The sequence below is a fragment of the Podarcis pityusensis genome, assembly GCF_964106645.2.
Source record: "Podarcis pityusensis genome assembly, chromosome: 14".
Lineage (NCBI taxonomy): Eukaryota > Metazoa > Chordata > Lepidosauria > Squamata > Lacertidae > Podarcis > Podarcis pityusensis.
The window spans coordinates 43422754-43442290 of NC_138039.1; the positions used below are offsets into that span (position 1 = coordinate 43422754).

Genomic DNA, 19537 nt, shown 5'->3' on the forward strand with positions numbered 1-19537 from the left:
AGCAATATTTGTAAGGTACTTTGAAGGTACTTTTTCAACTGAAAAGGGAGATAAAAAATGTTTTACCCATCTTGCTCCCAAATGTCTTCTTTCAGTAAATAGTAATATATTTAATATGGAAGTAATGTTTTTGAGGAAATCATGTAACAAAAGAAGGAACAATATCTTCATTCAAGAACGGCAAAGCAGCAGATTCTGACTATTATCTGTTCCCGTGTTCACTGAAATTATTACTGGGCCCAAAGAAAAAGAGACTAAAGGGGGGGGGGGGGAGTGAACCACACCTCTAGTTAAGAACAATCCCATTTCATAATATCTAATCCTTTGGGAATGTAAGTCTCCAGAAGCAGTCTTTGATACATGGGACAAAATGCAAATACTTGAATCTCATGATGCATTAACTGTTCCAGTCTCTGGTACTCCAAAGAGATCAAAGCCGAATACACTGCACATCTCTCTTCCTGACCAAATGTTTAATTAGCCTTCTCTATACAACTGCTAGATAAACAGTTTCTCTGTTCCGTTCAATTCTTAAGATCTCTCCTCTTTTTCCTGACAACATGCTATATAAACCACATACACCCTCGAGGTGTCTGGATATAGAGGATTTGACTATACACAACGGTAGCGCTCAATTTCAAGAATTCCAATACATTCCAATACATCATATAATGCAATTATGAAAATATACCAGTATTTGTAGCATTTGTTTACATTATATGCTTAGGTTATTTGTGCCTTCTCAAAAAGAACAGAGCCCATCAAAGCATCTGGAAACAGAGCTAATGGTAAAATTAATTATCACAGATATAAAGGTCAAAAGACATTAAACAGAACTGAAACCACTCATTTGAGACTATCTCTCATATTGCTATTCCCAACATGGGAAATAAGATATACGTCAGAAAAAAACCACAGCTTGATCATAACCTGGAAATGGACAAGTATTACACTTTTGATTCTTATATCTGGCATCTACCAGAAAGTCTGACCTGGTTGAAGTGTGTCCAGCCATACTCAAATTACAGAATAAATCCTTATCCCCGGCTTTTCCTGAGCTAGACAGCTCTTGGAGCAATCCCATTAGGGTTACTTTAAAGGTAGATGCCATTCATCCTGTTTTAGAATATAATCAACATAATCTCACAGATCATCTATGGCACATTACACTTAAGAATGTACCACTGGACAAGTTACTGTCGTTCTATGTTGTTCTTGTATTTAAATGAAAAACAATGAAAAATTATTGGGGGGGGGGAATTTTTCTGGAGGCCTAAAAGCAGAGCAAAATATTTAAATAAACTAAATCAAATACAGTGGTACCTCAGGTTACATACGCTTCAGGTTACATACACTTCAGGTTACAGACTCCGCTACCCCAGAAATAGTGCTTCAGGTTAAGAACTTTGCTTCAGGATGAGAACAGAAATTGTGCTCCGGCGGCGCGGGGGCAGCAGGAGGCCCCATTAGCTAAAGTGGTGCTTCAGGTTAAGAACAGTTTCAGGTTAAGAACGGACCTCCGGAACGAATTAAGTACTTAACCTGAGGTACCACTGTAAGTGTATCATGTTTCAAAATGCCCAGTTGTATCAAGCAGAACTCGAAAGTAGATACTGTAGTCGTTTTTGTTTTTGAAACATTCATTTTGCTGCTTGAAGTCCCAGAGAACCTCTCTATTAAATAGCTCATTAGCAGACTTGGGAAAAACTCTTAAGGAAACAGGAGTCCTTGCCCAGAAGCTACAAGCGTGTTTTCTGTTAGAACACCTTCATTTTAAAACCATTACTTTCTCTCCACATTCTTAGTCAGGCACACCCTGAGAAGAACCCCCTGAGGAATATAACTTGTTTGCTTTGTTACCTAACCAGGAAGTTCTGCCTGATACCACATTCTGGAGAACCTTCTTTTTCAGTTCACTTCAGCTGTTAGTAAGCAGAATCACTGGAGATTCAATAACCTAATCAGATTATAGCCTCCAAAATATTGCAAGGCTGAAAGGGAAGATATAGCAGGTAATGGGGGCGAGTGAGAAAGATCAACTCAAAAGCCAGAGAGACTTATAGTCCAATCCTACAAATACTTACTCAGAAGAAAAGCTTAGGTCATGGGTAGGCAAACTAAGGCCCGGAGGCCAGATCCGGCCCAATCGCATTCTAAATCCGGCCTGCAGATGGTCCGGGAATCAGCGTGTTTTTACATGAGTAGAACTTGTCCTTTTATTTAAAATGTATCTCTGGGTTATTTGTGGGGCATAGGAATTCGTACATTATTTTTTTCAAAATATAGTCCGGCCCCCCACAAGGTCTCAGGGACAGTGGACCAGCCCCCTGCTGAAAATGTTTGCTGACCCCTGGCTTAGCTGTTCTATCGGGTTTACACCCAAGTATTCTGGACCACACTTTCAGAACAACAACTTTCTTGTGCCACACCAATTCTTTTCTTGGTAAGAAATACATGGGGAAACAAAAAGAAACTACTCCTAGCAGTGCTCGATTTACAACATGAACACAACTATAATATGATCATGGGACATGCAGAAAGTCTAAAACAACACAGGCGCATGAATCATTCCCAAAATATAATGTTGTTCTTGAATCTTCCCACCACACTTTCCATCCTCTCCTGCCCCACCCTTTGAGAACCACTGCCCAAGTATATGTGGACAGGACTGCAGCTTAAATCTCTCTTCAGGTATGCTTAAATAGAAAAATACCTAACAAATTGTTTTTACTTGCTCTTCAGTTTTCTCAAAGCTTAGCTGATCACCATATACTTAGATAAGTTTCCCTTCCCACAAAGGATTATGTTACAGAACTATCCAAAAGCAAATAATTAGAACGCAAATCAGCATTCCAAAGCTGAAAAGCTTATTTTATCACTTGTTTTAGTATTAGTAAACTGACAACGTACGGGAGGGAAACCTCCCTCAAAAGCCATGACAATTCCAAACATAGTATAGCGACAAGAAGAAAGTACACATACCAAAGACAGTTTCACTCTATAAAAGTTATCCTAACATAGTCTGATTAACCTTGTTTACACAACTAAACCATATGCCCTATGGCTTGCCCACAATATGTGTAAAATGTATATTTATAAGCAATCTTGCATCCAATTACAATTGAAGCCAGTAAGTTTCTTGTGTAACTGGACATAGGATAGCGGCCATGTTAGATAAAGTAGCAAGAAGTTAGCAAGCATAGATAATGGTGCTAGATTCACAGCTGAGTTATGTGTGAGAAGAGAAGATAAACTTACTTTAACATACATATAGTCCAAATCATCAACACTTTTCCAGTATCTCTGGTGGTGCAAACTCCTGGTAATCTGAGCAGCAAGCATTTTCACCTTCACAAACAATATGTCCTCCACGGAGAAAGACGTATTTCTGAGAGTGGGCAAACTGATCAGCCACACAGTTCAGACTGACTCTAGCAGGCGTCTCCCAGCTCGTCTGCAAGACTGATATTATCCACTTTCAAAGCAACAGAAAAACCAACCATAACGCCCCTGTAAAGGGCAACGTTTGACAGCCATGTCAGATCACTGAATTCCTTCATTGTCAGGGCAATTTGACTTCCTTTGCAGCACAAAGAGCGAGAGTGTTTTCTTTCCGTGCCACTTGGAAGAATGATAAAACCCAACTGTCTTGTGATAGTCATCAAATGATGATATTCATAAACATTCCTTCAAACATTACTTTTACAACAATTAAAAAAAAGTTCCTCTATCCATTTACAGTAAGCAGAGAGCTTTAAGTGCTCTTACATCTTATCAAATGATGGGCTCCCAATTACTTCCTCCATTAAAATTATAATTTAACAGACAGGGAAGCTCACAGGGATGTTCATATTCCATAATCTGCACCATGAAGTAAAATCTGATGCTTAAAAAAAAGTTAAGGCTTCATGATTGCCCTCCCCCCTGTTTCTCTTACTCTTTATTTCCAGCCCCTGTCAACCTCTCCCACACTCAGGCCTGCCTCTCTAACCTCCTGCTTACATCCATTATATGCAAAAAACAACAACCCCAAATTCTGCAAAAGGACTACTAAGTCACTATTGCTATCAACAAGACTATCATTCCGGAAATCTATATTCACGCCTATAAAACGGTCAAAATGGTTAAAAGATTACTAGCTGTGCCAGGGCATAGATGAGGATGCTTCACAGAATGCACATCCCATAGAATGCACATCCCACTGTAAAATAACACAGCGCAAAAGGGCAGCACCGAAACTGCAATGTGCATTCTGATGCACATTTGCATATCAGATTCATATCCAAAATTGTTGATACAGTAAACGATACACATGTATCCTCAGGTAGATAGGGGCATTAGCATGGAATAGCTCCCATACCCTGACAAAACCAGCTTATGAATAGTAGCAAAGGTAAATATAGGTGCACCCCCAAGCTACATACCCGTTCCTTCAGAGGGAGTACAGACTCATCCAGAATTTCCCAAACTTCTAAACCTCAGAAGTGTTTCCATCTTACCAGGATTCAGGATTGGGGGGCATTTTTTGGCTCTCATCCAGCCCACCACTGCATCCAGACACCAGTTCAAATAACCACAGCTTCTCATGATTCAGATTTAACAGAGAAGCAAATCTGGGCAATATCTGCATCCTGATAGTGCAGTGCCCCCAGTCTCCTCATGGGTGCTCCCAGTTGCTTCAGCTAGATATCAAACAACATTGGGGTCAAAATAGTACCCTGCGAAACCCCACAGCAAAACTGCCAGGGGCAGATACATAATGCCACAAAGCTATTATCTGAACACAGCACCGTAAATAGGGAGTGGAACTGCAATAAATATAGTGCCACCAATTCCCAATTCTTGGAGGTTGCTCAGAAGGAAGCCATGGTCCATGGTATTGAAAACCACTGAAAGATCAAGCAAGAGCAACAAGGTAATACTCCACCCAACCCTCTCCTGAAGCAAAGCATCTATCAGGGTGATCAAGGTTGATTCTGTCCCCAAACCAGGTCTGAACCAAGACTAAAAAGAGCTTCCTCCAACATCATCATACATTAAAAACTTCCCTATACAGACGTACCTTGGAAGTCGAGCGGAATCCGTTCCGGAAGTCCATTTGACTTCCAAAACGTTTGACTTCCATGGCGCAGCTTCCAATTGGCTGCAGGAGCGTTCCGCAGCCAATCAGAAGCCGCACCAGACATTCGACTTCCGAAATTCATTCGAAAACCAGAACAATCACTTCCTGTTTTTGATCGTTCAAGAGCTGAAACATTCCAGTTCATAGGCATTCAACTTCCGAGGTTCCACTGTACAGGGCTGCCTTCAGATGTCTTCTAAATACTGTATACTTATACTGATTGTTACTGATCTCCTTGACGTCCGATGGAGTCATGGTTTAGCATTACAAAGATGAACCACAGTGAACTTTGGGCTCACCTCCTTCTCCTTGCAGTACAGCTGTGAGAAGATAAGGAAAGTTCTCTTTTAGATTAACCTCACTTTAGCATGCGGTCTTGTGGTTAGACTTAACTTTGGTTAGTGAAAACAAGCCAGCTTCGTGAACTATTGTTTGAAGTTGGTTTCTTTCCACTATCCATGGAGAATACTATGACCAGGTTAGGACAATAAGTTGAAAGCGGAAGCAAAAGATTCTGAACATCTCGCAGCTGCACCGGAAGAGAGGGAGAAGTGTGCAAGCTCTACCTAGTGATACAAAATCATGTTTTAGCATTGAATACTAATGAAATAATTCCCTCTTACATGGGAAGGAAGGAGGTAACCTCGTTTAAGATGATGCCGCTTACAAACACTTGCATCCATCATCTAAAAACAAAAGTACCATGCTTTTTCTTTGGAACTAACGGGTTTTCTCATATGTCAAATTACTAAAATCCACATGTATACTGAACAAAGATTTCTTTAGTCATGCGACAGCTCCAGAGTTACATATTCATTTAATGCCAATACAGTGGTACCTTGGGTTACAAACTTAATTTATTCCGGAGGTCCTTTCTAAACCCGAAACCGTTCTTAACCTGAGGCATGCTTTCGCTAATGGGGCCTCCCGCTGCTGCCACGCTGCCGGTGCGCAATTTCCGTTCTCATCCTGGGGCAAAGTTCTCTACCCGAGGTACTACTTCCGGGTTAGCGGTGTTTGTAATCCGAAGTGTTTGTAAACTGAAGCATTTGTAACCCAAGGTACCACTGTACTGTTCCCCTGCTTAAAGCTCAAGACCTTTAGACAACATATTTCCCAGACACCTGCCTTTCGTGGATCTTGTTTCTCCAGTTCTAACATACCTAGAGAAACACAGGCAAGACTCCACAATATTTACGAAAGGTGCTAAGAAAAGCCACCTCAAGATACAGAAACAAGATTGATCTGTTTTAAGTGCTTGTATTCTATAACCTACCTAAATTAGGGGGTTGCTTGACTGTATGCTATAATATTCCCACTTCCTTCACATTTATAGCACACTTTTTACCATTTTAATAAATAGTCCCATGATAAATGATTCAGGAGAACACAGGTAGCCAAGGGTGTACCTGGCTTGTACCTGCTTTTTATCACATAACAGCTAAGCACAAGTTACTGCTACTAACTCTTCTAGATGTGCATCAGTACACATTGTGGAGGGAATGCTGCATACGGAAGAAACTCAAAAATCTGCATTGTAAAGGTATGGTATGTGCGAATCCACTCTTACTTGGCATCACAGCAGTAGAACTCTGGAATTTTCCATTTCCAATCCTCTTTAAGCTATTCTGCTGAACCATCTCACAAAGTGCTGATTCATGTACTGTGTCACATCACAAAGGAGCAGAATACTGGGAGTGGTTAGTGGTTCTCAGATTTGAGCCTATTCAGCATTTATCTACTAACGATCTGCCACACCCCAGAGTAAATTGGCTTTGCTTTAAGTGGCAAAGGAATTTAAGAGCAAAGCACAAGTGCCACTGTTAGGAAATTGTTAAGGAAGCCCTTCAGGATGAAGCCAGACACATGCTATAAGACTTAACATGATTTTCTAATGTGGGTATCGAAGTCCAAAAGCATGTCACATATGAACACCCACATGCTTTCCATCCTAAATTGTGGATAGACGTGGCCAAAAATTGCCTGACTGATAACTGTGTCAAGGGTAAGGAACACACAGGCTAAGTTGGTTAGAGCATGGTGCTGATAACGCCAAGGTTGCAGGTTTGATCCCCATATGGGACAGCTGTGTATTCCTGCATTGCAGGGAGTTGGACTAGATGATCCTCAGAGTCCCTTCCAACTCTACAATTCTATGATTCTATATCAGGGGTCAGCAGACTTTCTCAGCAGGGGGCCAGTCCACTGTCCCTCAGACCTTGTGGGGGGCCGGACTATATTTTGAAAAAAAATAATGAATGAATTCCTATGCCCCACAAATAACCCAGAGATGTGTTTTATATAAATGTGTTTTAAAAAAATGTGTTTTAAGTAAAAACACGCTGATTCCCGGGCAGTCCACGGGCTGGATTGAGAAGGCAATTGGGCTGGATCTGGCCCCCAGACCTTAGTTTGCCTATCCATGTTCTATATTGTATTTCACCGAACACCTAACCATACTGGACAGAGCCATGATTGACTTTACAACCTTCTTTACTCATTGTTACTTTGCTTGCATTTGAAACACCATAACCCCAAGATGTACACAAGAAGTAACTGCTGTCACTCTGCCATATTTAAATTGGCTCTGCTGGATGTCTGCTCTTATTAGTGTCATTTAAGCAAGCCGCTTTAAGTGTGCATGGGCCAATACAAAAGTGAGGATGTTTGTTCTGAAGGGTGTTTGGGAGGTTCCGTTGCATTTTTCTTGCTCTGTGAAAAACAACCCAACTAATTAACTCCGGCTGAAAAAATAATTGTTCATGGAGCAAAAATTACAAGTTTAATTTTTAACTATACAAGTCTACATGCATTTCAAAATACAGCCCCTATGACCGATTTGTGGAGCAAGAACACACTTCCAGGAACAGAACTCAGTCTCCCAGAGTAGGCAGCCCTGCCCAGGCTGATTTCATTTCCTCCAAAGAAACTCAGTGTTCAGATGAAGCACTCTAAACCACTATTTAGCAGTTGATCTGCTCAAATTTTTCACAGCTTCAGACTTGTCAGTCTACAAAGCTGATGGGAAACTCTTTCACTTAGTTCACATTTTCCGTTAGCTTAGGTACTGTTTACATAGTGTCTGGGTTTAATTGGGAAGACTCAAACCTGTTTCTGTCTTGCTGTGCTATTGCAATTTTATGGCAAGTTTTTCCAAGAAAACTGTTTCTCTCTAGGCTACCAGTTCCTGCTGTCATATAACTGAGCTTGAAAACTGTGATGATGAAGTATTTCTAGCCACCAGGAAGGAAAAGATAGACAGAAGAATTGGGTAGCAGTGACTAGATCTTTTTGCAGGGGCTGGGAATCAAATTTCCAAAAAGCACTATGTATAGTAATTTTGAAGAATTGTTTCATTTTTCAGTAACTGAATTAACAGAGATGGTGGACTAGTGCTACTTTATTTCAGTAAATTGGAAGTAGCTTTATTTATTTCCAATGCTAGCATAACACAGATTTCTTTACCATCCTTTACTGAAAATTATCAGTGTGTTTACACACACACACACGTTTATATTATATTATATTATATTAATAATTTCCATAATATATTTAATTATATAAAAAGCAAAATTAAATATACCATTAAAGGACTGAACTCATCAGCCACTAAAAGCCTGCTTTAAAAAGTGTCATTTATTAATTGGTGTCTGAAAAAAATACAAAGTTGGGATGAGATACAATTCAGTGGGGCGGTAACTCCACTATTTTGCAATTATATATTTGTAGGAATTGCCAGACAGTTCAACACATAAAATCCTAGAAATGAATACATTTTAAGAATTGAAAGGATATATAAAATAAAATGCAGAAACATAGTAAAGCATCTTCCCTTTATTACTTTTATTTTATTTTATTTTATGATATTTTATTTATTATTTAATATTATTGGAAGGACGATACAGCACAGAAGTGGGCAGCATCTTATTAAAAGAAAAACAGAAATCGTCTTTTAAAAGTAGGGAAAAGTTAGAAAAGCACAACTTGAGATGTGCTTACCCGAGAAAATGTAAGCAAAGGTTCCTGCCACTTGTTTTAGAAAATGATGAGTTTTAAACAGCTTGCTCCTGGCTGTACTTGCATCTATCACCACTGAAGTCAATGCATGATGTCATTAATGTGAACACTTATCTCAGTGAGAAGCCCATTATATTTATTTGGAGTTTTAACTGAGTCTCCTGCTGGCTACAAATAAGGCCTAGGTACTTTTCTGCAGAAAAAACACAAATGTGACTTGTAGACACACTCAGATATTGATTCATCTGCATTTAGATCATTTTGCTTTTTCTTCTGGGTAATTCCTAGGAAATAGAATATGGTCTAAGAGTGGAGGAACTTCTTTGACATGTGAATATTTTTCTATACACCATAATCACTTCACACAAACATTAGTTTGCTTGATCTGTAGAAAGTGCCAACTCCAGCTAGCACATAGATCCTGGTGTGATTCATGTCTGACAACACTTTACGCATAAATGCCCACTATAGTAAAAAAAGGATCCGGATGCTATAATGCCTTCTTTTCTTTTGTACCAATTACCAAATTGTGTAAATTACAATCTCCACATTAGCATTTCTCGTATGATTTAAACACAAATGAAGCCTTACATGCTCATAGTATCAAAAAAGAAAACACTAGCGGGCAGTTCATATTTTTATCACTCCTTCAACCCAGGAAAATCAGGTGCTCAGACAAATCCAACACACAAAGTCCTTTAATGTTGCTTTTAATTACAAAAAGTCTCAACTGCACTTACATGAAAGTAACGGTGCTGGAGGAGACTCTTGAGAGTCCCATGGACTGCAAGAAGATCAAACCTATCCATTCTGAAGGAAATCAGCCCTGAGTGCTCACTGGAAGGACAGATCATGAAGCTGAGGCTCCAATACTTTGGCCACCTCATGAGAAGAGAAGACTCCCTGGAAAAGACCCTGATGTTGGGAAAGATGGAGGGCACAAGGAGAAGGGGACGACAGAGGACGAGATGGTTGGATAGTGTTCTCGAAGCTACCAGCATGAGTTTGACCAAACTGCGGGAGGCAGTGGAAGACAGGAGTGCCTGGCGTGCTCTGGTCCATGGGGTCACGAAGAGTTGGACACGACTAAACAACTAAACAACAACAACAACCCCACTGAACTCAATTGGACTTACTTCTGAATAGACATGTATAGGATTGCATAGTTAGTCTCTTCTCCACTCCCCCAAAAAGAATGGGCTTCATAAGATCATTATAGACCTTCAGCATGAAGTTTACCTCCCAGTCCCTACTTACACTGGACTATTATTCTTCTACTTCAAATGATTCCACATGCACCAGAGATAAGCTTTTCCAGAGAAGCCAAACACTAATTAAAATTGTGTCCAAAATGAGTTATAAAATAATAGCTAGTTCAATAACACACACAGTTAAAAGTACAGACTCTACCCCAAAGCTAAAAAGTAAACACAATATTAATATATACACTTACAAAAAGTTTGTGTTCTTGTACTGCAAGCTTTATGAACCCAAACTGAATTCCACCAAGCAGAATTAAAAGAAGAACCTAGACTGAAAAACATTCAGATGATGTTCCATAGATTGAATAAGAGGTTATTTGTTTTGAATGGCAAGACCCAAATTCTATGCTACCTATATTGTTCACAGAAAAATTGAAATGGATTGCATTGTATGGCTGGCCTGATGACTACCTAGCTAGCTAGGTTGTCTTTGTTATTACAGCAGAAGATGAAGTTGACTATACAAGGAGAACCAGTGAAGTTTTGCCAGGAGACACATCTTAGAATTCAAGCTTATAAATGCAATAAATGAGATTAAAATAGATATTAATTTAAATGCATTAGCGATGAGAATTTGACATTCTCAATCTCTGGGCTTCACAGAACCCCATCAGGCCTAGAAACAAAAAATATCGGTAGCAAAGCTAGGGATTAATTTGAGAAGCATATTCAAGAAGCATGGCCTGAGCTAGAGAACTCTGTACAATACCACATCTATACATATTGAAAAGCTGATATTTCACATATCATGATATCTAATGTGATCACCGGAGACATATGATGCATCTACCAAGCCCTTTTCCTCTTATTCTGTATAGCATATTTCCCTCATCAATTTGTATGGAACAAGAGAAATAGCTGGGGAACTGTTATCTCCCTCCTCACAGGCATTTTTAAATAAATAAAAAGAACCTCCAAACGACAGCACGAGGCACATGACTGAGGTTTGGCTACACATGTAGTCAATGTGTGTGTTCCATGTCTATAGCTATAGCCATAATTAAAGTTTAGCTTGGGAACCAAGCGTGATGCTGCATGCTGCAATTAGAGTGTTCTTTGTATGAGTTATCCCAACACATCACACAGCCCAATTCATTAGCACTGAAGCTTCCCCAAGGGAGCTGCCGAGTCAGGCTGCTAAGAGACAAGGAGCTTGCATCGCCTGCCCTTCCCTCCCTTGGCATAACCTAGCTTTCATCCACCACCAGCTGCGCATCCCTGGAAAACAAGGGAACCTAAAAACCACCACTGCCAAGGACTGCACTCTGCATTATTTCCTTCCAAACTGCAAGTGTTTTCATTACTGTGCAAAAACAAACACCAGCTGATTATAAGGAAATCAAGCATGACTCATGCTTATCTAACAGAAGATGTAAAAATGCAATGGTTTGAGAGCGGGCACGTAGCTGGGATTATTATGAGCAGAATTCCTCATCAGGCAAGCAGTAATACAACCGACAAAGCAAACTCTCCTCCACCACCCAAAGCTCCAGCCGCAATAAATGATGCTAGGCTTTCAGGTGCCACAAGATGACAGCATGTGGTGAAAATGTTAAAGGGGGGTGGTGGAGAGAAATAGCTGAGGAAGAGGACATAAAACAAGGTAACATGTGAGCGAGCTGCTCCAAATGAGGAGCAGTCCCTTTGTTTTCTTCACTTTCAGGTCACCAGGAAGGAGAGAGGAAGGAGACTCAGGCAAGGAAGATGCTCCTCAGCCACAGAAGCCCTGACAGGAAGGTGACAACCGGCCCATCCCAGCCCAGCCACCCCCTGAATGCTACAGGGGGGTATAATAGCATCGCGGAGTCGGAAGGGGTCCTGGGGGTCATCTAGTCCAACCCCCTGCAATGCAGGAATCTCAACCAGCTCGCCCATGACAGGTGGAGCACCCAACCTCTCTGCTTGTGAGGGAGGCCGGCTCCTCGTTCCCTAACCCAACATCCTAAAATAAAATAAAAAAAGGTGGGGGTGGCAGAAAGAGAGATGAGGGAGAGAAATGGCTCATAGGGACCAAATCCCGTCTCCTCCATCACTGCTGTGTGTGACTCATAGACACCACCATCGCTCGTCGAGGGCCTGGCCCCATTCACTACACACACACACACACACCCCACACACCCCACACACACCCGTCCCCTTGGCAACGAGGCCCACACCCCTCCCGCGGCGTTGCCAAGCACCCTGCACCGGCCTCGGCCTCCCCTCGCCATTCATTCCCGCCTTTGCAAGGCTGAGGGGAAAAGCGTAGGCCTCGTTGGAGCCCGTTTCTCCCCCCCCCCCCGCCGCTCCACTCCCCGCCGCTCACCTTTGTGTACAGCTCGGACGCTGCCATGGCTGCAGCGGCGCTGCAGGGGCTGCTCCGGGCGGCCGGCCGCGATGGCAGCGGCTCTTCGCCTCCGGGCTGGAGCGAGGGAAGCGGCGAGGGAGGGAGGGAGGCCGGCCAGGCAGCCAGCCAGCCAGCCCGGGGCGGGGCGCAGGGCGGGGCGCGCGCCGAGAGAGGCGAGGCGTCTTGCCGCGGCGCCCCGCTCACGGCTGCCTATTTCTCCTCAGGAGGCGGCTGGGCTGGCCTCGCCATGTTGCTACCTGGGAAGGGCAGGGAGGATGGGGGTGATGCAGGCGCGCAGCCGGCTCCCTCCTCCTCCTCCTCCCGCTCCGGCTGCAGGGGCTCTTCGTGCATTGTGGGTACCAGCCGGCGCCGGAGAAAGGGAAGGCGGCCGCCAGGCGGCTCTCTCGTGGGCGCGCGCTGCCTCCCACCGGCCGCGCGGGCGAAGTGTCGGCGGGCCGAGGCGAGGAAGGAGAAGCCTCGCTCCCCGGCCGAGTCCGGCCTCCCGCAGAAACCCAGAAGAACCTGCGGGTGGGGTGTTGTTTTTGTGCTTATTGAGAAAAGGCTTCGCAGATTTGCATCGCGAGCCTCGGTTTGCATCCTTTCTCGGATGCATCCTTTCCAAGAGCAGGTTTGGTGAGGCCCTAAGCTACTGAAGGTACAGTGGTACCTAAGGTTACATACGCTTCAGGTTACAGCCTCCGCTAACCCAAAAATAGTGCTTCAGGTTAAGAACTTTGCTTCAGGATGAGAACAGAAATCGGGCTCCGGCGGCGCGGCAGCAGCAGGAAGCCCCATTAGCTAAAGTGGTGCTTCAGGTTAAGAACAGTTTCAAGTTAAGAACGGACCTCCGGAACGATATAAGTACTTAACCCAAGGTACCACAGTAATAGGGCCGTTTATATGTCCAGCTATGTCAATAACAAATTGTCACTGTTTTTTGTGCTGAATATATGCTATATGGTCATTTATGGACCTAATAGGTATCTAAAGCTATTTACACATGCAGAATGTAAGCACCCTATATATAAAGGTAAAGGGACCCCTGACCATTAGGTCCAGTCGCGGACGACTCTGGGGTTGCGGCGCTCATCTCGCTTTATTGGCCGAGGGAGCCGGCGTACAGCTTCCGGGTCATGTGGCCAGCATGACTAAGCTGCTTCTGGCGAACCAGAGCAGTGCACGGAAACGCCATTTATCTTCCCGCCAGAGCGGTACCTATTTATCTACTTGCAATTTGACGTGCTTTAGAACTGCTAGGTTGGCAGGAGCAGGGACCGAGCAACGGGAGCTCACCCCGTTGCGGGGATTCGAACAGCTGACCTTCTGATCAGCAAGTCCTAGGCTCTGTGGTTTAACCCACAGCGCCACCCATGTCCTACACCCTATATATAGAAATGAGCAAACCTTTGATATTTTAGGGAGCAGGTGGGGCCCATTATTTACATCATAGGAACCTACACAACACAAAACACTGTTGCTGTGTGTAGGTTTTATTTGTTTTTTATCTTATATTTTGGAAATGTACATCCAGGTTTTTTTCCTTTAAATTTTTGGGGGGCCCCCAAGAGTGTGGGGCCCTAAGCTATAGCTTGTTTAGCTTACACATGAATCCGGCACTGTCCATGAGGCTTAGCTGGGCCTTACTGCGCCCAGATAAATTAAGCAAGCAATGGATGGGGCCATGCAGTGTCCTAGAACAGACCAAAAAGTACAGTCGAGTCATTGACTGCGCTGTTTGCATTCTGTTGCCATTTGATCCCGTGGATGCTGGGAGCCGGCCAGAGTGGCCAGGGCAAGCCAGTCAGATGAGTGGGATTCAAATTTATTATTAATTTTTATAGATATCTTTTTTCTGTACACCCATGCCTGTATGTGCTTGATGGATATATTTGTGTTTTTATCTTGTATTTTTATGATGTGAACCACCTTGATCTACAGTTGAAGGGCATAATAAAGATTTAATAAATAAATATGCATATACACACACACCTGCCAAGTGAAGGTAGTGCTTCATGCAGCTGATGAAGGGAACTCCAGGAAAAAGGTGGGCTACAATAAATTGGTTAGGCCTCAAGGTGTCACAAGACTCCTTGCTTATCTTTCTGCAACAGAAACCCAGCTAGTCTTTTGAAAGTTATTCCCAGGTCTGTGTGCATAGGGCTATAGATGCACAAACTACAGAGCCTAGGACTTGCCAATCAGAAGGTCAGCGGTTCTAATCCCCGCGACTGGGTGAGCACCCATTGCTCAGTCCCTGCTCCTGCCAACCTAGCAGTTCAAAAGCACGTCAAAGGGCAAGTAGATAAATAGGTACCGCTGCGCTGGGAAGGTAAACAGCGTTTCCATGTGCTGCTCTGGTTCACCAGAAGCAGCTTAGTCATGCTGGCCACATGACCCGGAAAAACTGTCTGTGGACAAACGTCAGCTCCCTCAGCCAGTAAAGCGAGATCAGCGCTGCAACCCGAGTTGTCTGCGGCTGGACTTAACAGTCAGGGGTCCCTTTACTTTTACCTTTAAGCTTTAAAGGTGGTGTTTATGAGTATACATGGTTACATAGTATTACTATGTTACAGTGGAATCCTAAGGATATTTAGTCAGGAATAAGTTCCAATAAAATTCATTTCCCAGGTACATTTAGGATTGCCGTCTTTTGAGTGGGGGATGCTTTCAGAAACCTGTTAGAGTCAGCTTTAAGCAGTTACATGAAATGTTAACTTCAACTAGATCTGGGCAAGTTTCTGCAAGATTTCAGCTTCACGGAGATAATATTTCATATATCTCAGGAAGTTGGCTCTAGTCCACTAAAGTGTATGCCATACTTAGTAGATTTGTTACAGGGCATTCGTAAGCATTTTACTCAAAAGTAAGTCCCATTGAGTATATAGAGATTTACTCCATACTAATAAGCTAACACTTGCCTTCTAATAACTATGCAGTCCAAACCCCAAATCCACCAGGTTGGAGAGGATTAGGCTATGGAGCAACCACCCCTTCCCTTGGCAATGGGGAGCCCCTACTGGCAGAAATACCCTCACCCTAGCAGTGGAAAACATGCACAATGTAGAAATCCATTCACTTACTGGCAGACAGAAGTCTTGCCTGCCATTGATCTGCTTGGAGTAATGTCCAAAACAAGAAGACATGAAGGGGATGCAGCATGCACAGGAGTGAAGGATACATACATATTTACGGTAAATCCTGCTCAGACTGCTGCCATGTCATTACAGCCAGGCAGATCCATGCTATCCAAAGGAGGGGCATATATGGACATACCCCAAAGGAAAGAATGGGCTGGGCCTGATTCAGGCCCCTGCCCCATCTGGCGGCCATGTGTATGCCAGCATGAGAACCTTCTCTGGATGTGGAGGGGGCCCCACAACCAAAAATGCACAGCACTGATAGGACATAATCCCCATATGCACCAGTCACAAATACTAGCTGCCCCTTGCAGAGATTCTGCTCCTTTCTGGAAGGCTGGTCTCACCTAAGTGACATCAAACAGATGGTGGCTATCAGTGACAGGACTTTTTTTAGTCCAGATAGCAAGATTGTGGAATACCTTCCTAGTGGAACTCCACTAGGCACCTCCTCTTCTAGCTTTCAGCTTTATGCTTAAAGAGCTTTTATATTTCAATGCAGTGCTTGCCGTTTTAAAAAAAGTGTTAATTTTTTGTTTGCAGAATAGTTCTTTATCTGCTTATTAATCCTTTTAAATTTCTGTTTTTCCATACCATTTCCTTATTTTATTGTTTTGTTAACTCTTGGAAGTCACTTTGTGTGTGTTTAACAGAAAAGCAAGGGAAGAAGAAGAAGCATTTATCCCCAAGTAACTGCACATATAATCACAACCGTTGCTGCTTCCTCTTAAGAACCCTCTTTGATGACAATCTCCAAATAACTATCAGATCCTGTGTTTCATCAGTACGTTCCATTGCTGTCAGTGTGGGCTTACTGTGGAAGTATATTTTGAATTGATCACTGCATAAGATTACACACTACAGTTGCAATGCATTTCAGGCATGCAGACTAATCCTTTGAATGCTTACACAAGAGCAAGACCCCATGAGTTCAGTAGGCTTTCTTCTAGGTAAGTAGTCAAGTAGCTTTATATCCCTTTCAGCTCAGCTTAACTTACTCCCAAGTAAACTTGCCTAGGGTTGGGTTGCAAAATGTCCCACTCAAGTCAGACATACTTCTTAGTAAACAGGCTTGATATGTAGCCATGTGTTTAAGACAGGCATCTCCAAACTCAGCCCTCCAGATGTTTTGGGACTACAGTTCCCATCATCCCTCACCACTGCTCCTGTTAGCTAGGGATGATGGGAGTGGTAGTCCCAAAACATCTGGAGGGCCTAGTTTGGGGATGCCTGGTTTAAGAGCTCAGGAATAGCATGAAATGTTAAGAGTGGGGTATAGTGAATATATAGTGATTGCCTCAAAATGGAGAGGCATTCAAATTCAGCTGTTGTGGGAAATTAAAGGAGCATCCAGCTGCTGTAATTAAGAGGGGGTTTATGTCCAGGAATATAGCATGCTAGCAGTGAGAGTGGCTGTAAAGCATATACTTGGGGAATCATCAGTTCATGTAATTTAGAGAAATGGGGACTTGAGGAGCATCCAGTTGCTGTAAAAGACCAGACTTAAGACTCTTATGCTAGATATGTTTAAAATCCAGTCCTAACCACTTTTTCATAAGTAAATTGGGCAGGAAGTGGCACTTGGAGGACCCTCTGCATCCTACTGGTTTCAGAGGGACTTGTTTCAAGTATGACCAGGGTTGTAGCCATGCAGCTTATTCCGAAGGAGAAGAAGAAGGATGTTCACCTCATAGGCCTTTGGACCGTATTGATGGAACCTTCTTTGAAATAAATGTTATCATGATTTGTTGCTTTAGGTAGTAATACAACACTCAGGGTGGCACTGTGGTCTTAGGTAGACTCCAAATGCTAAAAGGGGGAGATTACCGGTATATAGGCTAATCATCCAGTTCTTCTAAGTGGAGTTCAACTGCATTTGTAGGAAGCAGGCAGAAGATCTGGAGAGATACAGGTAGAGCACAAAGGCAGCATGGTCTCAGGTTTCCATAGTGAGGAAGTTATAGGATTAAGGCACATCCAGCTATTTTCAGAAGCAAAGAGAGAGGTAGCGGGTATCAAGCCACTACAAGGAAAATGACATGTTCTTAAGAATGTTTATTTAGCAGTTGGGCATCATTTGTTTCATTTCTTCCATAGAACTAAAAGTACAATATATTCAGTTCCTAGATGGTCTTTTCTAGCCTCAGAGCTTCTTAGCTTCAGCAAATTTGGAAGACAACTGTTTATAGTGTGTTTTGTAATAACTAGCTGGTTAGAGAGAATGTGTGTGCACATATACAACAATCTCACCACCACCTTTTCTATACAAGCTTATAGATCTATAGAAGTCTGTTCCTTTTAGACAAAATATGAATTTATATATTTGGTATGCATCTACCTCCCCCTCCACAACCCTGGGAAAGAATTCTGCATACACCCATGTTTATATTTTAACTGTGAGAGTAGGAGTTTCTGCATCGAGCTCCAAAATAACTTGAGCAGTCATGGGTAGTATGCATATTGAGGCCTCAGCCAGCAAAATGTATTGGAGCTGACCTGACCTTGCTCATAAGTTCTCTGACTTGCGTAGGAAGTAAAGAATCAGAAGAAGCTGCATGAAGATCTCTGCATCTTCCTCTTAGCTCTGCTCCTCACTAGAAATTTGACACAGTAAGCCAAATCCCGTTTTTTATTATATGATGCACACAAAGTTCAGGGAGCAGGTCCTATATACCAAGAACAGCCAGCATTTTATTTCTGCATAGTACAGTGGTACCTCGGGTTAAGTACTTAATTCGTTCTGGAGGTCCGCACTTAACCTGAAACTGTTCTTAACCTGAAGCACCACTTTAGCTAATGGGGCCTCCTGCTGCTGCCGTGCCACCGGAACACAATTTCTGTTCTTATCCTGAAGCAAAGTTCTTAACCAGAGGTACTATTTCTGGGTTAGCGGAGTCTGTAACCTGAAGCGTATGTAACCCAAGGTACCACTGTACAAAAACTGCAGCATCCACATCGTGGTCACTGTATGATGGATGTTTTTAGCTGCATCAGCTCTGGGCTTCCTCCTCATTATAGGGATTTATTTATTTTTCTGCATGTGGCTTTGTGCATACAGTATAGAACACCCCCACTTGTAGTATGAAGTGGTACAACGCAGTAAGAGGTTTAATACATTTGTTCCAGCAAGTCTAGTCTACTTTCGCAGAGCTCTAAGCATTTTGTATCGTCACATACATGTTCTGTGTGATGCAGCAGTACTGATATCCAGTGACATCAAGATGGCTGGAAAGTATACCAAGCAGCAACAGGGCTCAGTCTGAGTGGGAACTTCCGGGGGGGGGGGGGGACTGCTCTGGAAGTAGTTACCACTGTGCAAGAGATGCATCCGATAGAGAAGTGCTCCACCTAACAGCATCAAGGCAACTTATTGTACCTGCAGTTTGTTCCTTGCATTCAAAGGAACTGTGGGTTCAGGAACTGTGAGACACACTCCAACTTACCTTCAAGGCAGAGTGCAGAAAGAATAAGGATGCATTTTCTTGGCTGCCTTCTCTTAATAACAGAATGACAAGAGTGTTTAAATATTAACTTGCAAAGATTTAAGGATTTGCTTTCATGCTGGAACCAATCCCAACCATGTCTGATCTACCAAAGGAGGATGCTGAAGGATGTGTGCCATTTACAAAGAGGGATTTAAAATCAAGCCTTTTTCCCCCTTTTTGCTTAAGGT

General features: G+C 42.8%; 1 protein-coding gene across 5 annotated transcripts in view; it reads right to left on the reverse strand.

The window, feature by feature from the left end:
• MYO5A (myosin VA) overlaps positions 1-12845 on the reverse strand; it is a 117961-nt gene extending 105116 nt beyond the window's left edge. For 2 of the 5 annotated variants that reach the window (XM_080980225.1, XM_080980224.1), the window contains exon 1: positions 3259-3573. In XM_080980225.1, the coding sequence (XP_080836351.1) occupies positions 3259-3342 (84 nt within the window). In that variant the 5' untranslated portion in view covers positions 3343-3573. Of the gene's footprint in view, positions 1-3258; positions 3575-12706 lie in introns of those variants that run through there. The other 3 variants (XM_080980223.1, XM_080980222.1, XM_080980226.1) reach the window with 3 other exon arrangements.
• Between the last annotated feature and the right edge of the window lie 6692 nt (positions 12846-19537).